Raw genomic sequence first — 22,850 nt, forward strand, 5'->3', positions numbered from 1 at the left:
TTAAAATACAATTTTGGGGATTTTTTTTTTCTTTCTGGAGACTCAGAAATCAATAATCAGCATATGAATCTGAACAATGGTAACATGCTTCATGCCGCAATGCATGCTGGGAGCCACAATAGTATAAAACTCATGGCTCCCAGGATGCATTGCGGCATTAAACATTTCACCATTGTTGAGATTCATATGCTGATTCTTGATGTCTGTGTCTTAAATAAAAAAATTCCCCCATTATCTATTTAAAAAAATCAAAATGTCCAATATGTGGCAAGAGAGTATTGTTTGTGAATATAATCTATTAACACTAAATGACCACTTTTGGACTGTGATGAGATAAATGCATCATTCTACTTTCTGTTGTTGAAAACTATATCACCTGATCATCTTTGCTTCTGGCTTTCTTTGCAACAAATTATGTGTTTTGGTAAGCTGTTACAAAAACCACAAACTCTACAAAAAAAGATAAGTCATATTGCCCAACTAAATGAAACACTAGTCACCATAATGGTGACCAACCATTTTCAAAAAATCGTCAACATCTAAACCTCTGTTAATTCTCAATAAGAACTTCTGTAGACGCTGACAGAAATAAAGTCAGTCTGGTTAGTAATAAGTGAACCTGGTAATGCTGTTTGTGGAGTTCTTTAATCCTCCTCTGCTGAGATCTTCAGAGATTTAATGTCATCTTTTATCTTCAGTTGATTTCATCTAAGGCTGTGGCTGGAAGTCAGTTGTAGTTCTTGTGTTTCTCTTTATTCTGTTTTTGTTGTTTCTCTTTCCTTCAGTGATTCTGCTTGTTCACAGCAGGTGTTCATCATTAATGCCCAATCATCACTTAATTAATCACTTAAGTATCTCATTAACTTTAACTCTGATTCAGAGTTATTTTAACTCTCTGTAGAGAGGGTCCAAATGTTCTCTGAGCAGAGTAAATTTTACTCTGGGGATTTTGCTGTGTAGCAGACTGCATCAGTGACAAAAGTACATTGGTACACAAATACACAATCATATTTTGTTTTTTGACATGATTTATTAATGACTCAGCATAATCTATATTAAAGAGAAAATAATAATTTCATCCGATGTTTAAAGTGAATAAAATAACATTGACTTACAGGGGTTCCTCAACTACTCAAAAACTGTGTTCTTCTCGCCCGCCACCGGAATTTGTGTGTGTGTCGGTGGTGAGGTAAAAGGGGCGGAGGCAGTGGACAAAATCACTTTGAGGCAAGGGAGGGGGGACTCAAAATGTTTAAAACGTTTTTTTGTTGTTGCACCGTTTGAATTTGTATTATTTCTTAAACAATTATTTTAAGAATATATCATTATATTATTTACAATACACATATTTTAAAGATATTTTAGGGGGGGAGGACAACCCTCAGATGGGGGGGTCCTGACCCCCCCGACCCCCCCGCGATTTCCGCCTATGATTTCACTATAAACGGAGTAAAGTTAAGTCTCTGTTAAACTGACTCCTTGTCTTTATTAGTTACCTGTAACATTACAGAATTAATGAATGAACGTATTTGTTAAGGTCAATATAGACTAAAAACCTTAATACATTATCCTATTAATTTCCTGATTCCTCCACTTCTGTGGATGTCCCCAGTCCCCACCAATCTCAAAATCAAACCTACGCCTTAAAGAGAAGTATAAACATATACCATTTCGATGATAACATGCCTCTGAAGTTTGACTTTTTGCACCATTACAATACTTATAGGCAACTAGTCATCATATCTTCCTCTCCATGAAACACATGTTAATGCTCAGTAGTACACACAAATGGTTCTTTAATGTATTTGCATTTTACTAAAATGGAAATTGGACTGAAATTCATTTTCTATGGGCATATATGCGGCTGAAACAGGTAGTGCATCCCAAATTTTTCAACATTAACATTTTAATATAACGTTATAGTCATGGCCTTTAGAAACATGTTGTTTTGAGGAGGTGGTAGTGCCCCTGTGGAGCGGCCTAAGCTTTTGTCCTTAATGGCATTTTTTTTCTTTGCATTACTTTTACTTTTATACTTTAAGTAGTTTTGAAACCAGTTACTTTTACACTTTTACTTGAGTAAAAAGCTTGAGTTGATACTTCAACTTCTACAGAAGTCTTTTTAAACCCTAGTATCTATACTTCTACTTGAGTAACGAATGTGAATACTTTTGACACCTCTGGATATGGCAGGATTAGTTACAATGTTAGACGACACAGTTTCAATGTTGTGTAATCTTGTACCCCAATCCCAGCATAGAGCGGCTGAGTGAATGTGTTCTGGACTCTGTGGATGAGACTCATTGTATCCGAGACACTGAAAAAGGACAAAATCCCTGCGCTGTGATCCACATACACTCCTATTCTACGGCCGGACACTACAGGGAAAACAGAGTGTGTGTTATTGTGTCTGAATGAGCTACTGGAGCTAGAGCAGTACAATCTCCAGGACTGATTATTATATCCAAATCTACTATCATTTCTCATTCCCTTCCTTTTGATGCTCTTATATGCCACTGCTATATGAACACCCTCACGACCGCTGTACTCAACCTCCCAGTAACAGCGTCCACTGAAACTCTCCCTACACAACGCCTGAGCGTGATCAAACCGGTCCTGATGATCAGGATATCTGTAGTTTTTGCCGGTGTGAGTGATCACCGTGTTGCCCTCGAACAGATGGAGACGTTGACACACTGTGTTTGGATCCAAAGTGAATGGATGGAAATCTGATGAAAACAAACACATCCGCATCTAAATCGTGACGTATGACCATCATTTACCAAAAAAATTATAACCTTGCCATACTTCAATACTTCAACATTGATTTATTGAGCAAGAATTATAAATCACTCCCAAAAACATAAGTCTGTAATGGCATGGTGCAATTTTAGCTATCCTAGGAGCTCACAAACATTAATTAATTAAATTAATTAATTTGCTCATGTTTTTTGAACAATAAAATTTTCTAGTCCGTGTTTGTGTGTTTGTTTTCATAACTCACATTGTAGACACTCCTCTCTGTTCTGATATTCAGGAGACTGAATGACCTGGATGGTTTTCACTATGGACACCAAAACACATCTGCACTTTAATTCTCATGTCAAGAGAAAATTAGTCCTATTTATATTTAAAGCGTTAGTTCACCCAAAAATGATAATTGTGTCATTAATTACTATTTACCCTCATGTCGTTCAAAACCCTTCAGACTTTCGTTCATCTTTGGAACACAAATGAAGATATTTTTGATGAAATCTGAGGGCTTTCTGTCTCTCCATTGAGAGCTACGCAACTACCACTTTCAAGGCCCAGAAAGGTAAGTAAAACATCATTAAAGTAACCCATGTGACTTCAGTGGTTTAACCTCAATTTTATGAAGCGAAGCAAGTTCTTTGTTTGTGCAAAAAAATATAATTTATCACTTTATTTACAAAAATACTGATCTGAAACGCATATTCACAAGAGCATCACAGCGCATGCGTGTTGTGTTCATGCGAGAGCAGATGTTGTGTGAAAACTTTTTAGATAATATTATTTTGAATATTACTTTAATAATGTTTTTATTTGTGTTCAGAATATGAACGAAAGTCTTACGGTTTGGAACGACATGAGGGTGAGTAATTAATGACAGAATTTTCATTTTTGGGTGAACTATCCGATGAACGAGAATAATTAAATCCCTTTAAAATTACCTGCTCCAGATATCTTTTGTGTCTCCTCACGGCAGAACTGCTCCAGTTTGTCTCTGAGTTGAGATACAGATTTCACTACATCATCAAAAGACAGATGAGAACTGACAGTGAAGACGTCTGTAGATCCAGAAAGATAGAGAGATGGCAAACTCTACAGACACATAGACAAAAACACAAACTCGCTGTAATTCCAGAAGCTTGTTAAAAACCTCAGTGTTTGAGAAGATCTCTGTTACCTGGAGGAAATGAACATGATCGTGTGTGTGTGAAAGCTGCTTCAGCTCAGCATCTCTCCTCAGATCATCGATCTCCTGCTTCAGTCGCTCCAGTCGTTCTTCAGCTCGACTCACTGCAGATCTTTCCTGATCTCTGATCAGCTGTGTCGCCTCAGAGCGACGTCTCTCAATGGAGCGGATGAGCTCAGTGAAGATCCTCTCACTGTCCTCCACTGCTGTCTGTGCAGAGCGCTGTTACACACACACATAAAGTTTATTACACATAAAGTAACCCATGTGACTTACACTTCCATTAAGCCAGCAACATATGATCCCCCTTTGATTTGTTCACCAACTGATTCGCTAACTTGTTTTTATCCAGTTACCTCTGCTCAGGTAGCCGATATTGTCTCCAATGCTAAATGTTCCAGCTGTGAGTCTGATGTCATACCAACTCGTCTTTTTAAGGAAGTGTTTGAAACCTTGAGCCCAGCTGTAACAGCTATTATTAACTGTTCTCTAGCGAATGGAATTGTTCCTGCTAGTTTTAAACATGCTATGGTTCACCCTCTGCTAAAGAAACCTCCTTTTGACACATCTATCCTCAGCAATGTTAGACCTATCTCCAAACTGTCTTTTATTTCAAAGCTCTTAAGAGAGTTGTATATTTTCAGTTGAATTCCTATTTCAGCACGTCCAATATTTCAGATACTTTTCTAGATACTGGTTCGCACACGGTGCTTGTCTTGTTGGATTTAAGCGCTGCTTTCGATACAATCGCTCATAGTATCTTGTTACATCGGTTGAAAAAGGTGATGGGTATTTAGGGTGTCATGCAGTGGTTGGCCTCTAATCTCTAAGACAGAACCTTCTCAGTGAGCATCGGGAAGTTTTCTTCTTCGTCGGTTCCCCTATTATGAGGTGTGCCCCAAGGTTCCATTCTAGGCCCTCTTCTCTTTTCACTTTATATGCTACCATTGGGTGCCATTTATAAGAAATATAGGATTTCCTAACAATGCTATGCTGACGATACACAGTTTTAGCTAACAGCTAAAATGAAAAGTTCTTATCCTTTGGACGAGCTCTGCGACTGTTTTGAGGAGATTAAATGTTTGATAATAGTTTTTTGCAATTAAATGAAAGCAAAAGTGAAATTTTCAGGTGATACAGTGTCAGGACTTGTGTGTTCATCCACCACAGCATACAGATACACCGCTAGTCGGTACGGCAGTAAATCTCCAGCATTTTATCATGTCGAGTGCACATCATCTCCTGCAGTCGTCCAGTGGCGTCCATCAGATTGTGTCTATTACCTCTGAAGAGACTCTCATGCTGTTCGGGGTGAATTTGACAGAAAGAGCTTCGACACTCCAGACACGACTTCACTGCTTTCTGTTTTCTTCCAGAGCAGGAGTCGCACTGCACATCTCCAGATCCAGTGTGAGGAACTGCAGGAGCAGCAGGAGGAGCAGGAACAGATTGGAGTCTCGTCTTCTTCAGTTTCTCCACCATCCCAGCAAACACCACATTCTTACTTAAAACTGGTCTTGGTGTGAAGGCCTGTTTGCATAAAGGACATCTGTAGATTCCCTTCTGATCCTCCTGATCCCAGCCATCTGAGATGCAGCTCATACAGTAACTGTGTCCGCAGGGAATCGTCACTGGATCCTTCAGGAGATCCAGAAACACTGGACAGCAGAACTGGTCCTCAGCCCATGAGAAACTGGCTTCTTTCTCCTTTTAAACACACAGATAGAGCGATGATACACACTTCAGTTTGACAGTCAAGTTTCTTCTAACTGAAGGGTTTATATATCTTCCCGACTACATAACTAAGAAACAGGTACTGTGTGACTTACTGCAACTACTTCATTTCAGTGTTTTTTGACTATACTGTTTAGATGACAAAGTTGTCTAAAATACTCTACCAATATGCACAATTTAGGTACAAAGGTGTAGCTTTTGAAAAGGTACCGCCCCAGTGACAGTTTTCTGAGAGTGCACTATAATAAAAAATACGTAAAAAGTATTAATAAATAAATTAAAACAAATACATAAATAAAACCCAACAACACTTTGCTGCTACTTGTCAAATTCTTTTCTTTAAGTGCCTTACTGTCGGGTCGATGTAAGTCCTGACTACTGCCTGCTGCAAAACACAAACACAAATTGCAAAAACATGCAAAGTTTTCGACAATGACATCAGAATCACAGTGAATGTTCGTGGATCAACATCACTTTATTTTGATGGTCCCACAAATTCGGTTGACTATAAGTAACGTTGCACCTACAAAGCAAAATCCCCAGTGTTAAATTAACACTGCTCAGTGTTTATATGAGTCCACACTCTACAGCAGTGGTTTTCAAACATTTTCAAGAGGGACCTTTTTTTTTTCTTTTTTTCTTTTTGACGCGACCCATAGGCTTGTGCGCAGTAAAAAATCAGCTCAGCACTTTTTTAACCACTTTTGATGATGCACGTGCACATGCTGATCCTTGACGCGATTGCAACGCAAAGTCGATTCTGAACTAATTTGATCAAGCTATAGGCCTACATACAGGAATTTTAACCAATTAATAGTCTATCGTTTGCTGCATGCTAAAAAAATACACAAAACATATTCCACAACAAACTCATTAAATGTAATATTCAGAACAGAACAAGAATTTAAAAAATAATAACTATAAACAAGCCAAAACGAAATAATTTAAAGCGAAAGTAAAAGTAAGGGCCATTATCCTCACATAACTCTCTCATTAGAATCAAAATGTTTCAACATTCGCGAATCGCGATGTATTTGATGGTAAACTATTCTTTATTATAGGCTTTGTACAGTGCTTAAAGTGGGAAAAGAAAGGTGCCGGTACTCTCTTGCATTGGCAAATCATGACATTTGAGATTTCTACAGTGAAAAACAAAAAACAAAACATATTGTGCGTGTGTATAAGTCCTGCGTGTGTGCACGTGCGTGCGAAAACGGAACTCCTCCAAGTCTGCAAGTCCAAAAATACATTTAGATTACTACATTTTATTTTATTAAATGCATTTATGGTGAGATTATTATATTTTCATGTCAATCTGTGTTTTGACCACGAACCATGAGCTTTCACTTTAATTCACCGCGCGCAGCACAGCAAAAATACACTCGGAACGATCTCTGCACTGCTGTATACGCACAGCACCAGGAGCGCATTGACGGGACCGCATGCGCGTGCAGTGTGAAAGCTCGAACCTGTTAACATGGGTGCGGAAAAAATACGCACTGCATACGCACTGCAAACGAAGTATATCAACGGTCTGTCACTGGCGCTTTTTCTGTCAGTGGTCGAGTACCGGCTACATGCGATAAGTAGCGGTAGGCTACACAAGAAAAAGTGCAGGTACGCTTTAGAGTAAAATGTAGAAGTGCCGTTCCTGCGTATCGGTGAGTAGCTACCGCCCCACTTCGAGCACTGGCTTTGTCAACTTCACTCACGTTGCAATATCGACAGGAAAAAATCATCCTTTTCACATGCGCAAAAATGTGCATGGAAACATCACAGTTGAGCGGTGCTTACGCTGAATGGTACGAATTGTAGCGTACTACTGCTATTTAAACAGAGCAGTGTGATTTTTATATTAGGTCGACTATTAAATTGTTTTAAAACACAACATTGTGCTTTGTTCAAACTGTAAACTCTTGTCAAACTTAACCTACCACTGTCACCCAACCAAAATCACACACAGTTTAAAAGCAAACATATTTATAATTCAAATGAGAATAAAGTTAGTGTTAATTACAATTTTAAGGAAAACAAATATATTGATCTGAAATGTGTGTGTTGCTGCCAATGGAGCGAACGAGAGTGTGCTGCGGAAGCCGCAAGGAACGACGAGTGTTTGTGTGTTGCTGCCGATGGAGCGAACGAGAGTGTGTTGCGGAAGCCGCAATAAAAGACGAGTGTTTGTGTGTTGCTGCCGATGGAGCGAACGAGAGTGTGCTGCGGAAGCCGCAAGGAACGACGAGTGTTTGTGTGTTGCTGCCGATGGAGCGAACGAGAGTGTGTTGCGGAAGCCGCAATAAAAGACGAGTGTTTGTTTGTTGCTGCCGATGGAGCGAACGAGAGTGTGTTGCGGAAGCCGCAATAAAAGACGAGTGTTTGTGTGTTGCTGCCGATGGAGCGAACGAGAGTGTGTTGCGGAAGCCGCAATAAAAGACGAGTGTTTGTGTGTTGCTGCCGATGGAGCGAACGAGAGTGTGTTGCGGAAGCCGCAATAAAAGACGAGTGTTTGTGTGTTGCTGCCGATGGAGCGAACGAGAGTGTGTTGCGGAAGCCGCAATAAAAGACGAGTGTTTGTGTGTTGCTGCCGATGGAGCGAACGTGTGTGTGTTGCGGATGGAGCGAACGAGTACGTGTTTTGTGTATATATATTAATGAGAAGGGTGCCCAGGTGAAAAATAAATGTGTTAAGTATATTAAATCTTAGCATATTTGAGCATACTTAAAGCCAGACTAATCATCAGTATACTTCAAGTTTGTTAATGATTATTTAACTTGAAGCATGCTATTTTGGAACAACTAATTTTGTACTTAATATATTTTAGTTGTAATTTAATTGTAGAAAAGCACAATTTGAAGTGTACTTAGTGTACTTTTACGTGCTAAAATGGAACCACTCGCTGTATGTAATGATATACATGCTTGATTAATAAGCATTAAGTGTACCATATCTGTGTTAGAAGTACATTTAAAATGCACTTTGAATGTCTTACAAATATAAAAGCATTATACTTTTAAAATATTATTATTGTGATTATAGTATGCTCAGTTCTACTTTGGGTTTATTCAAATTAGAAACAAAGTACACTTTTTGGCTACTTATCAATATATGTTATTACTCTGTTACTTTTTGGTTAGCTATTGTAGGCTACCAGTATGAAGGCTGAATTAAATAAGGGACTACTCAACACACTTGCAGGTGAAAAAAGTACTTTATTGGTCATAGTTTGGGCATTCACAACGATAACAGGGAGGTGATTGAGTCCACTGTGTGGTGAATTTGTATGGTGGCAAATACTAACACAGTATTAATAGTACATTGCCAATACTAACACAGTATACAACACTAACATTATAAAAATAAAAAGAAAGTACACTTTCTAGAAACTTATGGAAAGTATTAGGACAGAATAGTTTTAATTCAACGTCACAGTATTACTTAAGATAACGGACAGAAGAAGTCGCAAAAGAACTTATGGCCAGACATCAAAGCTTGCAAACTGACAAGCCAAATTCAGTAAATAAAGTCTTTTGTTTATAAGAGTCCATTGATTAACATATGAAACAGTGCTCTTATGTATCCTTAAACCTGTCATGTTTAGATAAGGTGGGTGATATATGACTGTTTGACTAGCTTTATGGGGATGTAGGCATTTTAGAAAACAGCTAACTCACCAAACTAAAAGGGATTTATATTTTGTAAAGATTCCCTGTGACATCAGAATCGTTATGTCCACTGTTTTGGTGGCTGAAGCCAAAAAAACAAAAAAACACTTTTGACACATCTGACTTGAGGTAGAAATTGTGAAAATAAACAACAGTGAGGAACACCATAAAACATTATCAATCATTGCACCACTGCACTTGACAAACATACTACATATTACGTAGATTTTTTTGGTTGAACTGCTCATTATTACACTTGCGTTTGATGGCTGCACGCACATCAGAGGCACTTGACTGTGGAAACTCCTGAAGAACAGCATCTGCAGAATAGACAAGAGGTAAGGTAAACATTTTCTTCTATTTTCACAAAATAAGACCATCTGGCAATGAAATAGTATTTTTCAAAGGTTTAGCACTGAAGAATTGTATCAGTATGGCATGCCAACATTACAGCCCAACAGATATGGGTTTTTGGGGGCCGATGCCGGTATTAAAGTAAAAAAAAGAGCAGAGATCTAGATTTACAGAATAATTTGGATAGTATACCCCTTTACTGTATAAACTACAGAGAGACTGCTAACAACACCAGACGAATTGTCTGATTGGCTAACACCAGACAAACAACACCAGAAGAGAGGCGCTTGATTCCTGCCGGTTCCACAGTGCGAACGGCGCGGCCAGAGTTTGGGGCGCTGCGGCATATTAAATATAATACAAATAGTTTTTCACCGTGAGAAATACGATGTGTGACGGGAGAGTGTGACAAAAGACCATAATGAGTGACTGTCACGCTCAATGCGTGACACTTGAGAGCCCTGCAACACCCATGACATGAGTGAAAGATCTGAGTCTGTTTCTTTTTGAATAGTCATATCTGTCGTTATAAACGGACGATGAAATGCAATTAGCTCATATCGGCTGGCCAATATATCGGTCGGGCTCTTTCCCTACTACAGTACATAGCAAAACATTTAAAGATTACTGGTGGTTTGTACTGCTGCTACAAAAATACATACAATTGCAGAAGCTTTCCAAGTAGAGTCAAGGTAATTTACCCGTTATGGCATGCACTTTGGCAACGTCCAGCTGTCCTTTTGGTGGTGCCCCTTTTCCAGACTTCCCAGTCAGGGTGGACTGAGCAAGGACTTCCTTTTTGAACACCAGGACAGCCAGCTCTTGAGCAAAAATGCTCATTCGAGATCGGTTCAGCCGCAAGAAGGCCCTCTTTGGAACGGTCACAGCACTGCCAGCCAAGTGGTGCTGTATGGAAGAGAGGGAGGGGGAAAGGGAGAGAATGAATTGACCAAATTAATATATAGTTGGGAGATATCTATCTACCGATAAGAAATTTAACATTCAAATAACGTGAAAACAATGTGCTTAAATCAATTTTCTCTCCTTACAAAACACTGGTATTAGTCTATATATTGCACTACGGAGTGGTTTGACGCGTGGTGTAAAGGTTCCCATTGACAGAAAGATAAACAATTGTATAACACGTTACAATCAGCCATCAGCCACAGGAGACAGAGTTTGAGGACCCAAATGCAGACACAGAGATGAAGCAGGTAAATTGAAGGTGTTTATCCCTACCAAAGGTGAAAATTTAAATCCAAAAGTGAGAGTAGTCCACAAGTAATTGAGAGTACACTGTAGGAATACATGCATGAAATCAACACAAGCAAACGCCACACTGGAAACGCAGGAAACACTGATGACAAAATCAATAATGAACTGACAACAATTGATAGACAGACAGCCACTTAAATACACAGGTGAGGGATAAAACTAATTACACACAGGTGACACTACTCAGACAATCAGAGACAAGCACAGGAAGTAAAACAAACAGGCTGCTTCTCGAGTTTGTGTCTGCACACAAGTGCGCTGTTCTGATAAAGTCTCACAGTTATCAGTGCACAGCAGCACGATCCTCTCTGTAGCTGTTACCTGTTTATAAACAAACACCTGCACATGAATAATAATTACCGTATAGGTTTCTGTGTCCTGCTCAGAGGCACAGGATCATTTCTACTGGCAGAATGCTGATACTATCTGCATTTATATTATTGATTCTGATTTTGAATTCGTTATTGAATAACCCAGAATATGTCTTGTGATTTATTAGGCTAAATGTTTAAAAGAAAATGAAATGTTGTAACTAAGTCGATGCACGATTTTTAGCTTTCACTTTATTTCCTAGCACTAGCCTACTGCAAACATTACATTTATTAAAAGTCACATCACTCTTCACCGATCGATCACTGCGTTCTCTCATATCAAACCGATGTTTTTTTGTTTTTTTTTAGCACATAGCTTTCATTCATACTTTCATCAGCTGATTTTACTCGCGGTGCAGCGGCTGCTTTCATCAGATGCAGTATTGAGATTGGCTGGATGAGCGGCTGTTTTATAGTTGTCTATTTCGACTAAACACAAGAATGGCCAGCCTCATAATGTGACTGAATAGTAATGACGATAAATGATGTAAAACATGTTTCCTGCTGACAGACTCGCTCTCTGACTTTAATTGTTTCCATTATAAAAGTTCATGGGAGAAAAATAAATAAAAATAAAATCTTTCTAAAAAATGCAGAAAGTTGTGTGTGGGGCTTTTGTTGTTCAGACCTACAATGAACTCAGATTATAACTAGACAGTGATTCATAAAACAAATCAAATATAGCCTAACTCTTTGCAGTGATGAACTTGACTTTAATGTTATCTGATCGTGCATCAGAATAGTCGGATCAGCTGCACCGTCCAATCAATATAACGGCTACCGAGTAAGGGGCGCGTCGGTCAGTAAAAGACTTCCGCAAAGGATGCACTGGTGTATCCTCGCTCATAGCTCCTCAGAGATCGCTCCTCGATCCTCGGAGCACAAATAAGAGCTTTGTGACCGTCTGCAAGATGGCGGAGCAGAAAACTTGTGGTTCAAGTGAGGATCGAGGAAACGACAAATAAGAGACTTGAGAAGCAGCCATAGAGACAGTAAAACAAGACAAGAAACACTGATGAACGCATAACAAGGACAACTGACGAACGAACAAATGACCAAAGTAACACAAATACATACTACTACAGAGAAGAGCAAACTCAAGGTCAGGCAATGAACACAGAAACAAATACAAAACACACCCACCCAACCAACCCAAACCCGTGACACATGTATTATTACAGACCCATTTTAGCAATAACACTACACAACATAAAAAAATGCAACTTTATGCAAATTTAGCATTCTAAACATCCATGAATAAACTATGGCTGCTGAGTAATAAACAGATAAATTCATCCCTTAATTCTAACATACCATTTCAATTTCAATGTCCGCAGTAAGAGATAATGATGACATCACAGATGAAGGGGTGCCCCCGGCTGAGGGCATTAATGCCCTGACGCACTCCACACACTCCTTCATTAATTTGATCAATTCCGAGAGGTCTAGGTGAATGTGATGATGTTTCATTAGTTTGTGTATGTTGCACAGAACAAATGGACTAAATATAAAAGCTGGCCAGAAGTAGATGGATAATAGTACTTAAGTTCAGTACAGGGCAATCATGCATTATGTGGAACGATCCTAAATCAGAATTTAATAAACACACTGTGTTCTGAAATGTCAACCCTTCAATCCCAATCTGAACACCCACCACGCAGTGATGCCATGATTTCATCCACATGGGGTCCCACGCTGTGACCAGTATTATCATCCATCAGCTGCTACAATCAAGAATAGAATAACAGGATTTTTGGAAAAATTGATTTGATTAGTCACATTAAACCCCAATAACTTGTAATTTACAACATGTTATCCTAACAGAACATAACATCTGGAGGTGTGTATACATTGTAAAAGTGATGCAAATCTTTTAAATTAAAGTCATCTAAATTATTTAAGAGTGACAACATTAAATTGGAGAAAACAGGTGAGATTGAATTATGGCTTGAGTACAGCCCATTTGTGATTATGTGTAAATTATGTCATATTACGTAATAAAGTAACTTACCATTCTCGGCGTGGAGAATAAATCTTGATCCGATTCATTACCCTGAAAATTTGGAAAAAAGAATAGAACAATATAGCAATTAAACAGATAAAGTATTTGTGTTTGAGAGAGTATAGAAAAAAAAGCTAAGAAAAAAGTATGACTTACAATGTTAGGACGTTGTGGACTGCCTATGTATGTGGCATCATCAGAACTGGTGTTATGATTGGATGCCGGGGGTGGCAAAACACGTCTCACTGCCTTCTTTGCATGCTTTGCCTGTCATGTGTATATGGGAAAAGTAGAAAAATAGTTAACAATTTCATAAAATTAGTTGATGCTGGCATTATAAACCGTGGTTGACCAGTTTAGAGAATTAAGGGGCAGAAAACTTAATAACTAACGATAAGTAAAATGTATGAACGTGACATCATATTCCATGAAAAACGCTCCATTGAAAGGTAAAAAAAACATTATTTTCCGCTGCCTGCCAACTAGGAAGCAACTGGCGCTTTTTAACAATAGAAATGCGCCAGATTGCTGTAACGTGGATTGAAAGAGCCCAGCACTTGCAGTTTGTGCTCATATCTTTCTTTTTCTCAAGTTGAAAGGTGATCCAAATAAATGTAACTGCTTTTGCGGCTTCTCTATGGGGGAGTCACGGCGTGAGCCGCTATGTTGGTCTGTTTTGCCCTCCAGGTACCGCAAATGTCACGTGACTGAAAACTATGAATAGTAGATTAACAAGGGGAATAGATTATGTCCCAATATTTTCAAATCAAGACATGTTTATTAAGCACTTTGTAGTGTTGGAAACACACCAATTTTTGCTATTGTTAACAATGTAGCCAGCTTCTCAGGAAAAAAGCATGCATTACACAATGACGTTGTGGAGATTCATCCTCAGAACTGGTGTGGTGATCTTGTGTGGCAAGGGCCCTCTTCTGAGACAGGGAAGTCTTTAGGTTTTGTAATACCAGGTCCCTGGCTGCCTCTTTAATCTTGGTTTGTTTTGCCTGCAAAAATGTGTATAAGATAAAAACAAAGATAAATGATTTATAACAACAGCCTCACAATGTGAAAGTCTCATTGGCATACTGAGCTTCATTAAATCCAGAGTAAATTTACATAAAAAGATATATTAAATTTAATCAGCATCCGCAGACCACAGCCCATTATCTGAAGTAGGGGTCTGCCACGGCAGCAGTGGCAACACACAGAGCCTTCATGCAGTTGTGAGTAACATGAAGTTGAATGATTGTTCTAATAACAACAATAATAATAATAACAACAATAATAATAATTTGTGATATATATACACCAACCTGGCTCCCTGCAGCTACCATGCAACTAAACTGTGGATGCTTCTACATACATTACTGGAAAGTACATTTCCTAAAGTACTGTAATTAAGTCTAATTTTGAAGTACTTGTACTTTACTTGATTATTTCCATTTATGCTACTTTATACTTCCACTCCACTAAATTCCAGAGGGAAATATTGTACTTTATACTCCACTACATTTATTTGACAGCTTTAGTTACTAGTACAAAATTAATATTTTACACACTGAAGGATAATATAACACTTTATTTGTTTTTAAATCGCATTGTTGATGATTAACCCAACGGTGTTCAACCTTGTTGGATTCTGATATTTTACAGTAAGCAGTGTCAGGGTCACATTTCAGATGCCTATGAGAATTTAACAGCTCCATCAAATAGTGTTTTTCACTCACATCTTCATTTCTATAAATGTTCAAATCATCCAATATCTCACCAAAAACCATAATTAAAGAAAAAAAAAACTTACGCAGTGATGCTTTAGTATTATAATAATCATCAGCTTATTTCACATATGACAATGTATTATTTTGTAAACAAACCAGTAAGTTACTTTACTTAAATAACATCAACTAACCAACATTTAGCTGATATTGTTATTTATTTTACTTACGTAGGATGCAGGGCATAATATTAAGTTCTCTGCCATACAAAAAAACAGCTGGGTGTTAGCTAACATTATTATTTAAATTAGCATGACAGCATGTAAGTTTTTTTTTTAATGTAGGCCTACTGTAACCTTATCCACTCACCACCACAGCCGTTCTAGCCACCACGTTAGTCTCCCGCATTTTCTTCTTCATGCTCACACCCCTGCTTTCCTCCTTGGCCCATATATCTTTACCCAGAAGGAATAAATTTTTCTTTGAGATGAGTTCTTTGTACGAATCTGATAAAAAGACAGGAGTAAAAAAAAGTTTAACCGACACCTACTCCCTATAAAATGGCACAAATAAACAGTTAACTTTAACGTTAGCTAGTACTTGCAAAACGTGTAGGGAAGTAAATAGGTATAATAGTTAACTTCAAACTTACCTCCAAATAGCAGGACTTTAGCTGGCACTGTCTTATCTGGTTCTTTTCTCGTGGCACATTTTATTTCAATCCAGCTATCGTCGTCCTCAAGGTCGGGCTGGGATGTCACTTGACTGAAATGGTCGGAATTACCAAGAATGACCGATGTACTTTCCACTTTTAGTGTTTTATTAAATAAGTAATAGATGGCGAATTGGAACGACATTTTGTCCTGCTAACCTGTAAACCTGCATCCACGTGAGAAACAAAGAAAGCTAGGACCATAGACTGTAAAAGGATAGGACGCAATTAACGGGCACGTCTGCAGCTCTGATTGGTTTGACGTTAACAACAAATCCGCTACACTTGATAGGTCAGAGACTAGGCGCCGAAATATTTAAAACATACAACAGACTGTTTAAAGGTATTGTAGGTAGAAATCCACAAAAATACTTTTTGTCAAAATTTGTTTAAACTGTCTTTATATATCAATGCATAATTAAAATGTAAGTACTCTGGAAAAGAAATTATAAAAATCGAGTGTCTGTAGTCCTCTTAGGACTACAATAAACACAGCTCATTATTCCATTAACTCCCACTCCCTCCCAACTCGGCTCCTTCCAAAGCCACGCCCCCAAAACAAATGAACGCGCGATCCCGGCCATTCGCTCAGCTGGAAGAGTCGGACGTGTTTACCAGCTTTACCAGATGTAGTGACATCATGTCAGAATCACAAGTAATAAAATAACTAACTTTATCAGTATGAATATAAACAATTAACATGGCTGTTAGTACTCACTATCCAGCTCGCATAACGATACTTGTAAAGTTTAAAATATTTTACTAGCTCGTAACGGAATCAAACTCAATATAAGGCAAAGCTATAAATAGCTTCATTGATACACGTTTGCCGTTACTATCAGTTACACTGTGATGAAGGTGAATTTGTAAGATTCATAACATAAGATTGTTTACAGATAAACTGAATTACATACACTCAAACACCTTCTCACAACTGCATTGCAGACCCAAGATAATATAACACACACACACAACATATATTGTATAGCACATATACAACATAAAGACATATGTAAACACATGTAGAGCATATAACAACAAACCAAACGTGAAAAAACGGAGTAGGTAGAGTTCACGGTGAAAATAGGAACACAGTTTAGGCAGAGGGTAAAGCTAGGTATAAAAATAGATCCCCTAAACTTTTTAACCTAAAGTTAGATTCGGCGAAATTAAATAAAACAGCTTTCGACTGCAGATAGGCCTATTGCTTATTTATCGTCTCAACCCTGGCTCACTAACAGTAGTCGACACCAAAGTTACACTGTCATAGCTAAGCCAGTACCGTTAGTTATGCTACGTAACGTTAGGTAGCTAATATTAGGTAGTTAGGTGTGCTAGTGATACATGCTTCATGAAAAAATAAATGCCATCAAAATGAAAACAGCAAGATTACCTGTCCAGCAGAAATAAAGCCATCATGGAGTCACTTTTCAGCCCCTTGAGATCACTCAGTTGTCGCCACCGCTGGAAAGCCACGCCGACTCTCTTATGATTTCTTTATTTATCCAAAGACTTTTTGTTCATAGCCTTTTCAAATACTGTCTTCCTTTTTTTAACTCGTTTGACTTCGCTGCCTCTATATGCAGGTAACGTTACTGAGAATTGTGACTGTTCTTTCTCTGCCATAATTGTTTGTTATTCTTCTTCTTCTTCTTTTCTATCATGGCGGATTGCAAGCAACTTAAGGTGCATACCGCCACCTACTGTTCATGAGTGTGTAGCAACATTGTTTTACATCTATTAAATTCTATTTTTTAATTTTGTATTCTGAAGATAAATAAATAATGCTTTCCTTAATCTATAAATATCTTTTATATTTCCTTTATTTCCCAATAATCCTTTAAGACTCCATTCTTGGCCTGTCCTTTCAACTACTCTTCTCAATTTCTCCCTTTCAGGTTCATATGTTTTACAGTTCATCAATACATGTTCTATATTTTCTATCTCTCTACATCCTTCACATTTATCATTATTTTTCCTCCCTATTAAATATAAATTGTCATTTAAATAAGTATGACCTACTCTTAATCTGATCATTATTATTTCTTCCCTTCGGTTTCTCTCATTAATATTTCTCTTTACTACTGACTTTTGTACTTTATATAATCTTCTTCCTTTTTTATCTTCATTCCACCTTTTTTGCCAATTTTCAATTTCTTTCCTCTTAATAAATGATTTTCCTTCCCCTTTCCCTAAAGGAATTGTAATTGCTATTGCCTCCTCTAAAGCCCTTTTTGCTAATTTGTCTGCCTTTTCATTTCCTTTTACCCCTTCATGTGCTGGTACCCAACAAAACCAAATATCAATGCCACCCCTGTATAATCTAAATAAACTGTGCTGAATTTCTAATACTAAATCTTTCCTATTATTTCCTTCTCCCTGAATACTTTCTAAAGCTGCTTTGGAATCCGTGCATATCACCACCCTATCTGGTCTAACCTCCTCAACCCATTGTAAACTCAATATAACTGCCACCATCTCTGCTGTGAAAACTGATAGTTGATCTGACATTCTTTTAGAAATATGTATTTTGAACTCAGGAATATATATTCCCATTCCCACACACCCTTTTAAATTCTTAGACCCATCTGAATATATTTTAAGGTAATTATAATAAGAGTTTCTTAAATATATATCAGTCTGTATCCCTATTTCGTTTAAATTCCATTCATTTTTCATTTTAAGAAGTCTCATGTCTACATTTATCTCAGGAAATAACCATGGAGGAACAACACTAATTGGATTACATTGTGCTATTTCCTTATCCTCTAATCCAAACTCTTTAATCAATTTGCTTATAACCCATCCAAATCCATTACCATGGAACTTTGAATATTCCCAACAAGTTTTTAGAATTGTTGAAGTTACATTTTCATCCATACTACTTTTAATTTTCATCCAATATACTAAACCTAATTTCATTCTTCTCATTTCCAGTGGAGTTTCTCCAGTCTCTACTAAAAGAGCATTGATAGGTGTTGTTTTCACTGCTCCTGTACATATACGTAAAGCTCTACTCTGTAATCTATCTATCCTTTGTAGTGTTGTTTTAGCTGCTGCTCCATAAATAAAACTGCCATAATCTATTATTGATCTCATAAGAGCCCTGTATATGTTTAATAATGACTGTCTATCTGCACCCCAGTTATTTCCAGCCACAGCCTTTAAGAGATTTATAACTTTCTTACATTTAGTTTCCAAGTTATCTATATGTGTTTTCCATGTATAAGAGCTATCTAACCATAGTCCTAGGTATTTAAATTCTGTAACCCTTTCCAACGTCTGTCCATATAATGTCATTGTTCCTATATCAATATTTCTCTTATTTGTGAATACCATAAAACAAGACTTGTTTGCTGATAATTTAAAACCCCATTCATAAGACCATTTTTCTACTTTATTAATTGCTTTCTTAATATTTCCTACTACATGTTTTATATTCTTTCCTCTCATCCATATGGCCCCATCATCTGCAAATAATGCAGATTTAATACATTTGTCAGTATCTGAAAAGATGTCATTAATCATGATATTAAATAAAATTGGGCTTATTACACTACCTTGAGGTATTCCATTTTCCACATTGAATTCTTTTGAATAATCGTTCCCCATCTTCACCCTTATTTTCCTATCCATCAAAAAATTTGCTATCCAATTATACATCTTCCCACCTATTCCCATCTGCTTTATTTTTATAAGTAACCCTTCTCTCCATAATGAATCATATGCTTTTTCTATATCAAAAAATACTACAACCATTATCTCCTTCATTTTTAACGCTTTCTCTATATCATTACTGACTCTAATTAATGCATCCATTGTTGATCTCCCTATTCTAAATCCACACTGGTATCCATTAATTAATTTCTTATGTTCAAGAACAAACCCTAATCTACTGACCACTATTTTCTCCATCCATTTACTTAAATGAGAAGTTAAAGCTATTGGTCTGTAATTATTTGGACTGATTGGATCTTTCCCTGGTTTATTAAATGGTAAAATTGTTGCCCTTTTCCAACTATTTGGTATTGTACCTTCTTTCCATATTTTATTGAATAATTTTAATATTAATTCCAATGTAACTTCCGGTATCTGCCGAAACATAGCATAGCATAATTGGTCCTCCCCTGGAGCTGAATATCCTGTCCCTTTCAATACTGTTTTAATTTCTTTCACAGTTATATTCATGTCTAATGTTGATGTACATTTTTTACATTTTCCCAATATATTTTTATGCTTTCCAAGTTTTTGTAGCTTCTGCCTTCTATGAATGTCTGTTAGATGATCACCATTATGAACTGCAGCAAATGTCTCGCCTAATAAATCTGCCTTTTCTTTATTTAAAACTACTATCTCCTGTTCTCTAGCTAAAGCTGGTATTTTAACATCATCCCTTTTCCCCGTCATTTTCCTAAACATTGACCAAACATTCTTTAATTTTATTTCTGAACCTATTGAGGAACAATACTCTCTCCATGTTTTCTTTTTTGCTTCCTTAATAGTTTTACGAACCATTGCTCTTTTCCTTTTATATTCAATAAGATTTTCGGTTGTTAAATTTTTCTGTAATATTTTAAATGCCTTATTACGCTCCTTAACCACTTTGCTACATTCATCATTCCACCAAGGCACTACCTTTTTCTTACCTTTTATGATTTTTTTCCTTGGTATGCTATAACTTGCTGCATTTAAAATATGTTCTGTTATCTCCCTTGCACACTCTTCAATGTTGCCTTTTAAGGTAACCATATGACTGGTTTCCTCACATTTAATTTTAAATTTTTGCCAATTAGCTTTATTAAAGCACCATCTTGTTAATATAAAATCTTCTTGCCTGTTTATATTGTCATCAATTATTGTACTTACTGGAAAATGATCACTTCCTATTGTAGACTCCCAGTTGACATCCCATTTACATGAACTAACCAGACAATCAGATATTAATGTGATATCAAGACATGAAACTGTATTTTTATGTATATTTACTCTTGTACCTTTTCCATTATTAAGACAAACTAATGACCTTTCATCCATTATTTCTTCCACTATGCTACCATTATGATCTGTCTTCCTGCTACCCCAAAGACTATTGTGGGCATTAAAATCACCACACCATATTTCTCTTCTATGTATTTTCCCCGCCATCTCCCTAAATATATCACTTTCAAGATTTTTACATGGATTATAATAATTAATAATTTTAAAATTTCCATATTTTCTTACATTAAATATTTCTATAATAACACATTCTAATTCTTTATTCATGAGATTTTTCTCATAAGCTATTCCATCTTTAATAAAAATAGCACATCCTCCTCCACTACCATTACTTCTATCCTGTCTTTCTACGCTATATCCAGGAATCTTAAATTCTAAATTAGGTTTTAACCATGTTTCTTGAACGCATATTATATCTGGAATTATTTCTAATTCATAAACAAACTTTTTAAATTCTTGTCCATTGGCAATTAAACTTCTGGCATTCCATTGAAGTATGTGTAAAACCATGATAACAGCTATGATCCTAATCCTGAACATTCTCTATTGTTTCAGTGGTACTCAGAATGGAATGGATCTGTTCTGCTTGAATTTCTTTCATATCTAAAAACCTTCCAGCTGCTGTTACAACTGCTTTGATTTTGTCACTTTTCTTCTTCATTTGTACTGTGATATTAACAATATGACACATGAATGCTACAAAGTTTTCTTTTTTCACCACCATTGTATTTTCATCCACTTTACATTTATGCAAACATGTGTTTTGACTATTTGTTGTTGGTACCAAGGTTTGTCTTTGATAAATCTGCCTTTGCTTTGTATTCCCAGCCGAGTTTCTTTGACCTGCTTCTCCCAACCTCATTCCTCCTGTGCTATCTTTCCTCACTCTTTTTAAAGCTTCAGCATATGAAACTCTTTCTGTTATTTTGATTCTTTGCGCTTCTCTGGCTTCCCTTTGTACAACACATCCACCATATGCTGCGCTGTGTTCACCTCCGCAATTACAACACTTAACCTTAGCATCTTTATCACATTTACCAAATTCATGCGGTCCTCCGCATCGTGCACATCTAGCTTTGCCTTTACATTCCTTTGCAATGTGTCCCATTCTTTGGCAAGTAAAACATCTGAGGGGTTTAGGGATGTAGTCTCTGACTCTGTAATTCATATATCCTAGCTGGATATTTTCTGGCATGGTATTTTCAAATTGAAGAATCACTGCCATTGTATCTTTAAGTTCCCCATCTCTTTTACTTTTAATCCTGATGGCGTCTGTTATTTTCCCTCCTCTAATTTCTTTTTTCACATCCTCCATTGTCATTTCAATTGGAACTCCTGATATTACTCCCCTCAACCTTGCTATAGCTCCTGGAACATATGCTTTAATCCTTTCCCCCATCAAGGTTTTCATTTTGAGTATCTTCTGTTGTTGTGATTCACTGACAGCATGAATTAGCACTTTTCTGTTGTTCATGATTCTAGCCATTTTGATTTTCCCTATTTCTTCCTCTATTGCTTTAGTCAGCTTTATCGGGTGAATAAATCCACCCTCCTCTTTAAATTCCACCATTAATTTATATTCCTCTTCCATGTTTAAGTCATCCTTTTCTCGTGAACTCGCCCTTTCGTTTGTTTTTGTCCTTTTGCTAACTTCTGCTCTTGTCTCGCTCTCTTCCGACCAACTTTTTGCCCTTTCTTGTCTCTTCCTCATCATTCTTTTCATTCGTGATGATCTTGAAATCATCCACTCCATCTCATCATTACCACTATTTCCTCCTGATGTAGAAGCCATGTTGCTACATTCAATGAACAGTTTATGCAATCCGCCAAATTCAAATCAAATCCTACCGCCTACGATTCAAACTCCTTCAGTCAGTGCGGGAATACAGAGAACTTCCTGTCTTCCTCCAGCCCCACTCCCTCTTCAGTGTCTTTGTCGTTTATGCATTAAATCAATTGTTTGTTATTACTAGCTTCCGTTCCTTTTCAAACGGGTGCGCGCATTTGGGCTCCTCCTGTATCAGCAGAGGTGGTATCCATGGTAGCGAGGGAGAGTGACAGTCGCCCCAGCCAATCATTTCTTTCGTCC

The 22,850-nt window shown here is 37.2% G+C and overlaps 1 protein-coding gene and 1 pseudogene across 5 annotated transcripts; both read right to left on the reverse strand.

Moving 5' to 3' along the window:
* Positions 1-2,003: 2,003 nt before the first annotated feature.
* LOC143711026 (tripartite motif-containing protein 16-like protein) lies at positions 2,004-7,115 on the reverse strand (annotated as a pseudogene). The gene is made up of 7 exons (XR_013194728.1): positions 7,086-7,115; positions 6,024-6,056; positions 5,076-5,644; positions 3,929-4,159; positions 3,693-3,843; positions 3,005-3,064; positions 2,004-2,729 (listed from the first exon to the last, which is right to left on the reverse strand). The product of XR_013194728.1 is annotated as a tripartite motif-containing protein 16-like protein (transcript).
* Positions 7,116-8,861: 1,746 nt separating this feature from the next.
* Positions 8,862-22,355, reverse strand: LOC143711128 (uncharacterized). 4 transcript variants are annotated; one of them, XM_077202463.1, is made up of 10 exons: positions 17,157-22,355; positions 15,704-15,816; positions 15,421-15,557; positions 14,203-14,340; positions 13,493-13,603; positions 13,346-13,387; positions 12,989-13,058; positions 12,649-12,779; positions 10,390-10,594; positions 8,862-9,654 (listed from the first exon to the last, which is right to left on the reverse strand). In XM_077202463.1, exons 1-10 carry the CDS (start codon positions 17,180-17,182, stop codon positions 9,545-9,547), a joined length of 1,083 nt encoding a protein of 360 aa, XP_077058578.1. In that variant the 5' UTR covers positions 17,183-22,355; the 3' UTR covers positions 8,862-9,544. The 4 variants fall into 4 exon arrangements, with proteins under 4 accessions (XP_077058578.1, XP_077058580.1, XP_077058581.1 ...); XM_077202465.1 differs by lacking the exon at positions 12,649-12,779 and having other exon boundaries at positions 17,157-22,354; XM_077202466.1 differs by lacking the exon at positions 12,649-12,779 and having other exon boundaries at positions 12,989-13,055; positions 17,157-17,419.
* Positions 22,356-22,850: the final 495 nt, after the last annotated feature.

Source organism: Siphateles boraxobius, unplaced genomic scaffold (assembly GCF_051911475.1).
Source record: "Siphateles boraxobius isolate OS27281-9 unplaced genomic scaffold, OSU_SipBor_1 49, whole genome shotgun sequence".
Lineage (NCBI taxonomy): Eukaryota > Metazoa > Chordata > Actinopteri > Cypriniformes > Leuciscidae > Siphateles > Siphateles boraxobius.

Coding starts and splice junctions, on each gene's coding strand:
- LOC143711128 (XM_077202463.1), bottom strand. CDS start 17,182: ATGATGGCTTTATTTCTGCTGGACAG. Junction 13,604..14,202: donor AATCTCCACAACGTCATTGT/GTAATGCATGCT, acceptor TACACATGACAG/GCAAAGCATGCAAAGAAGGC. Junction 10,595..12,648: donor CGGACATTGAAATTGAAATG/GTATGTTAGAAT, acceptor TCTTCCATACAG/CACCACTTGGCTGGCAGTGC.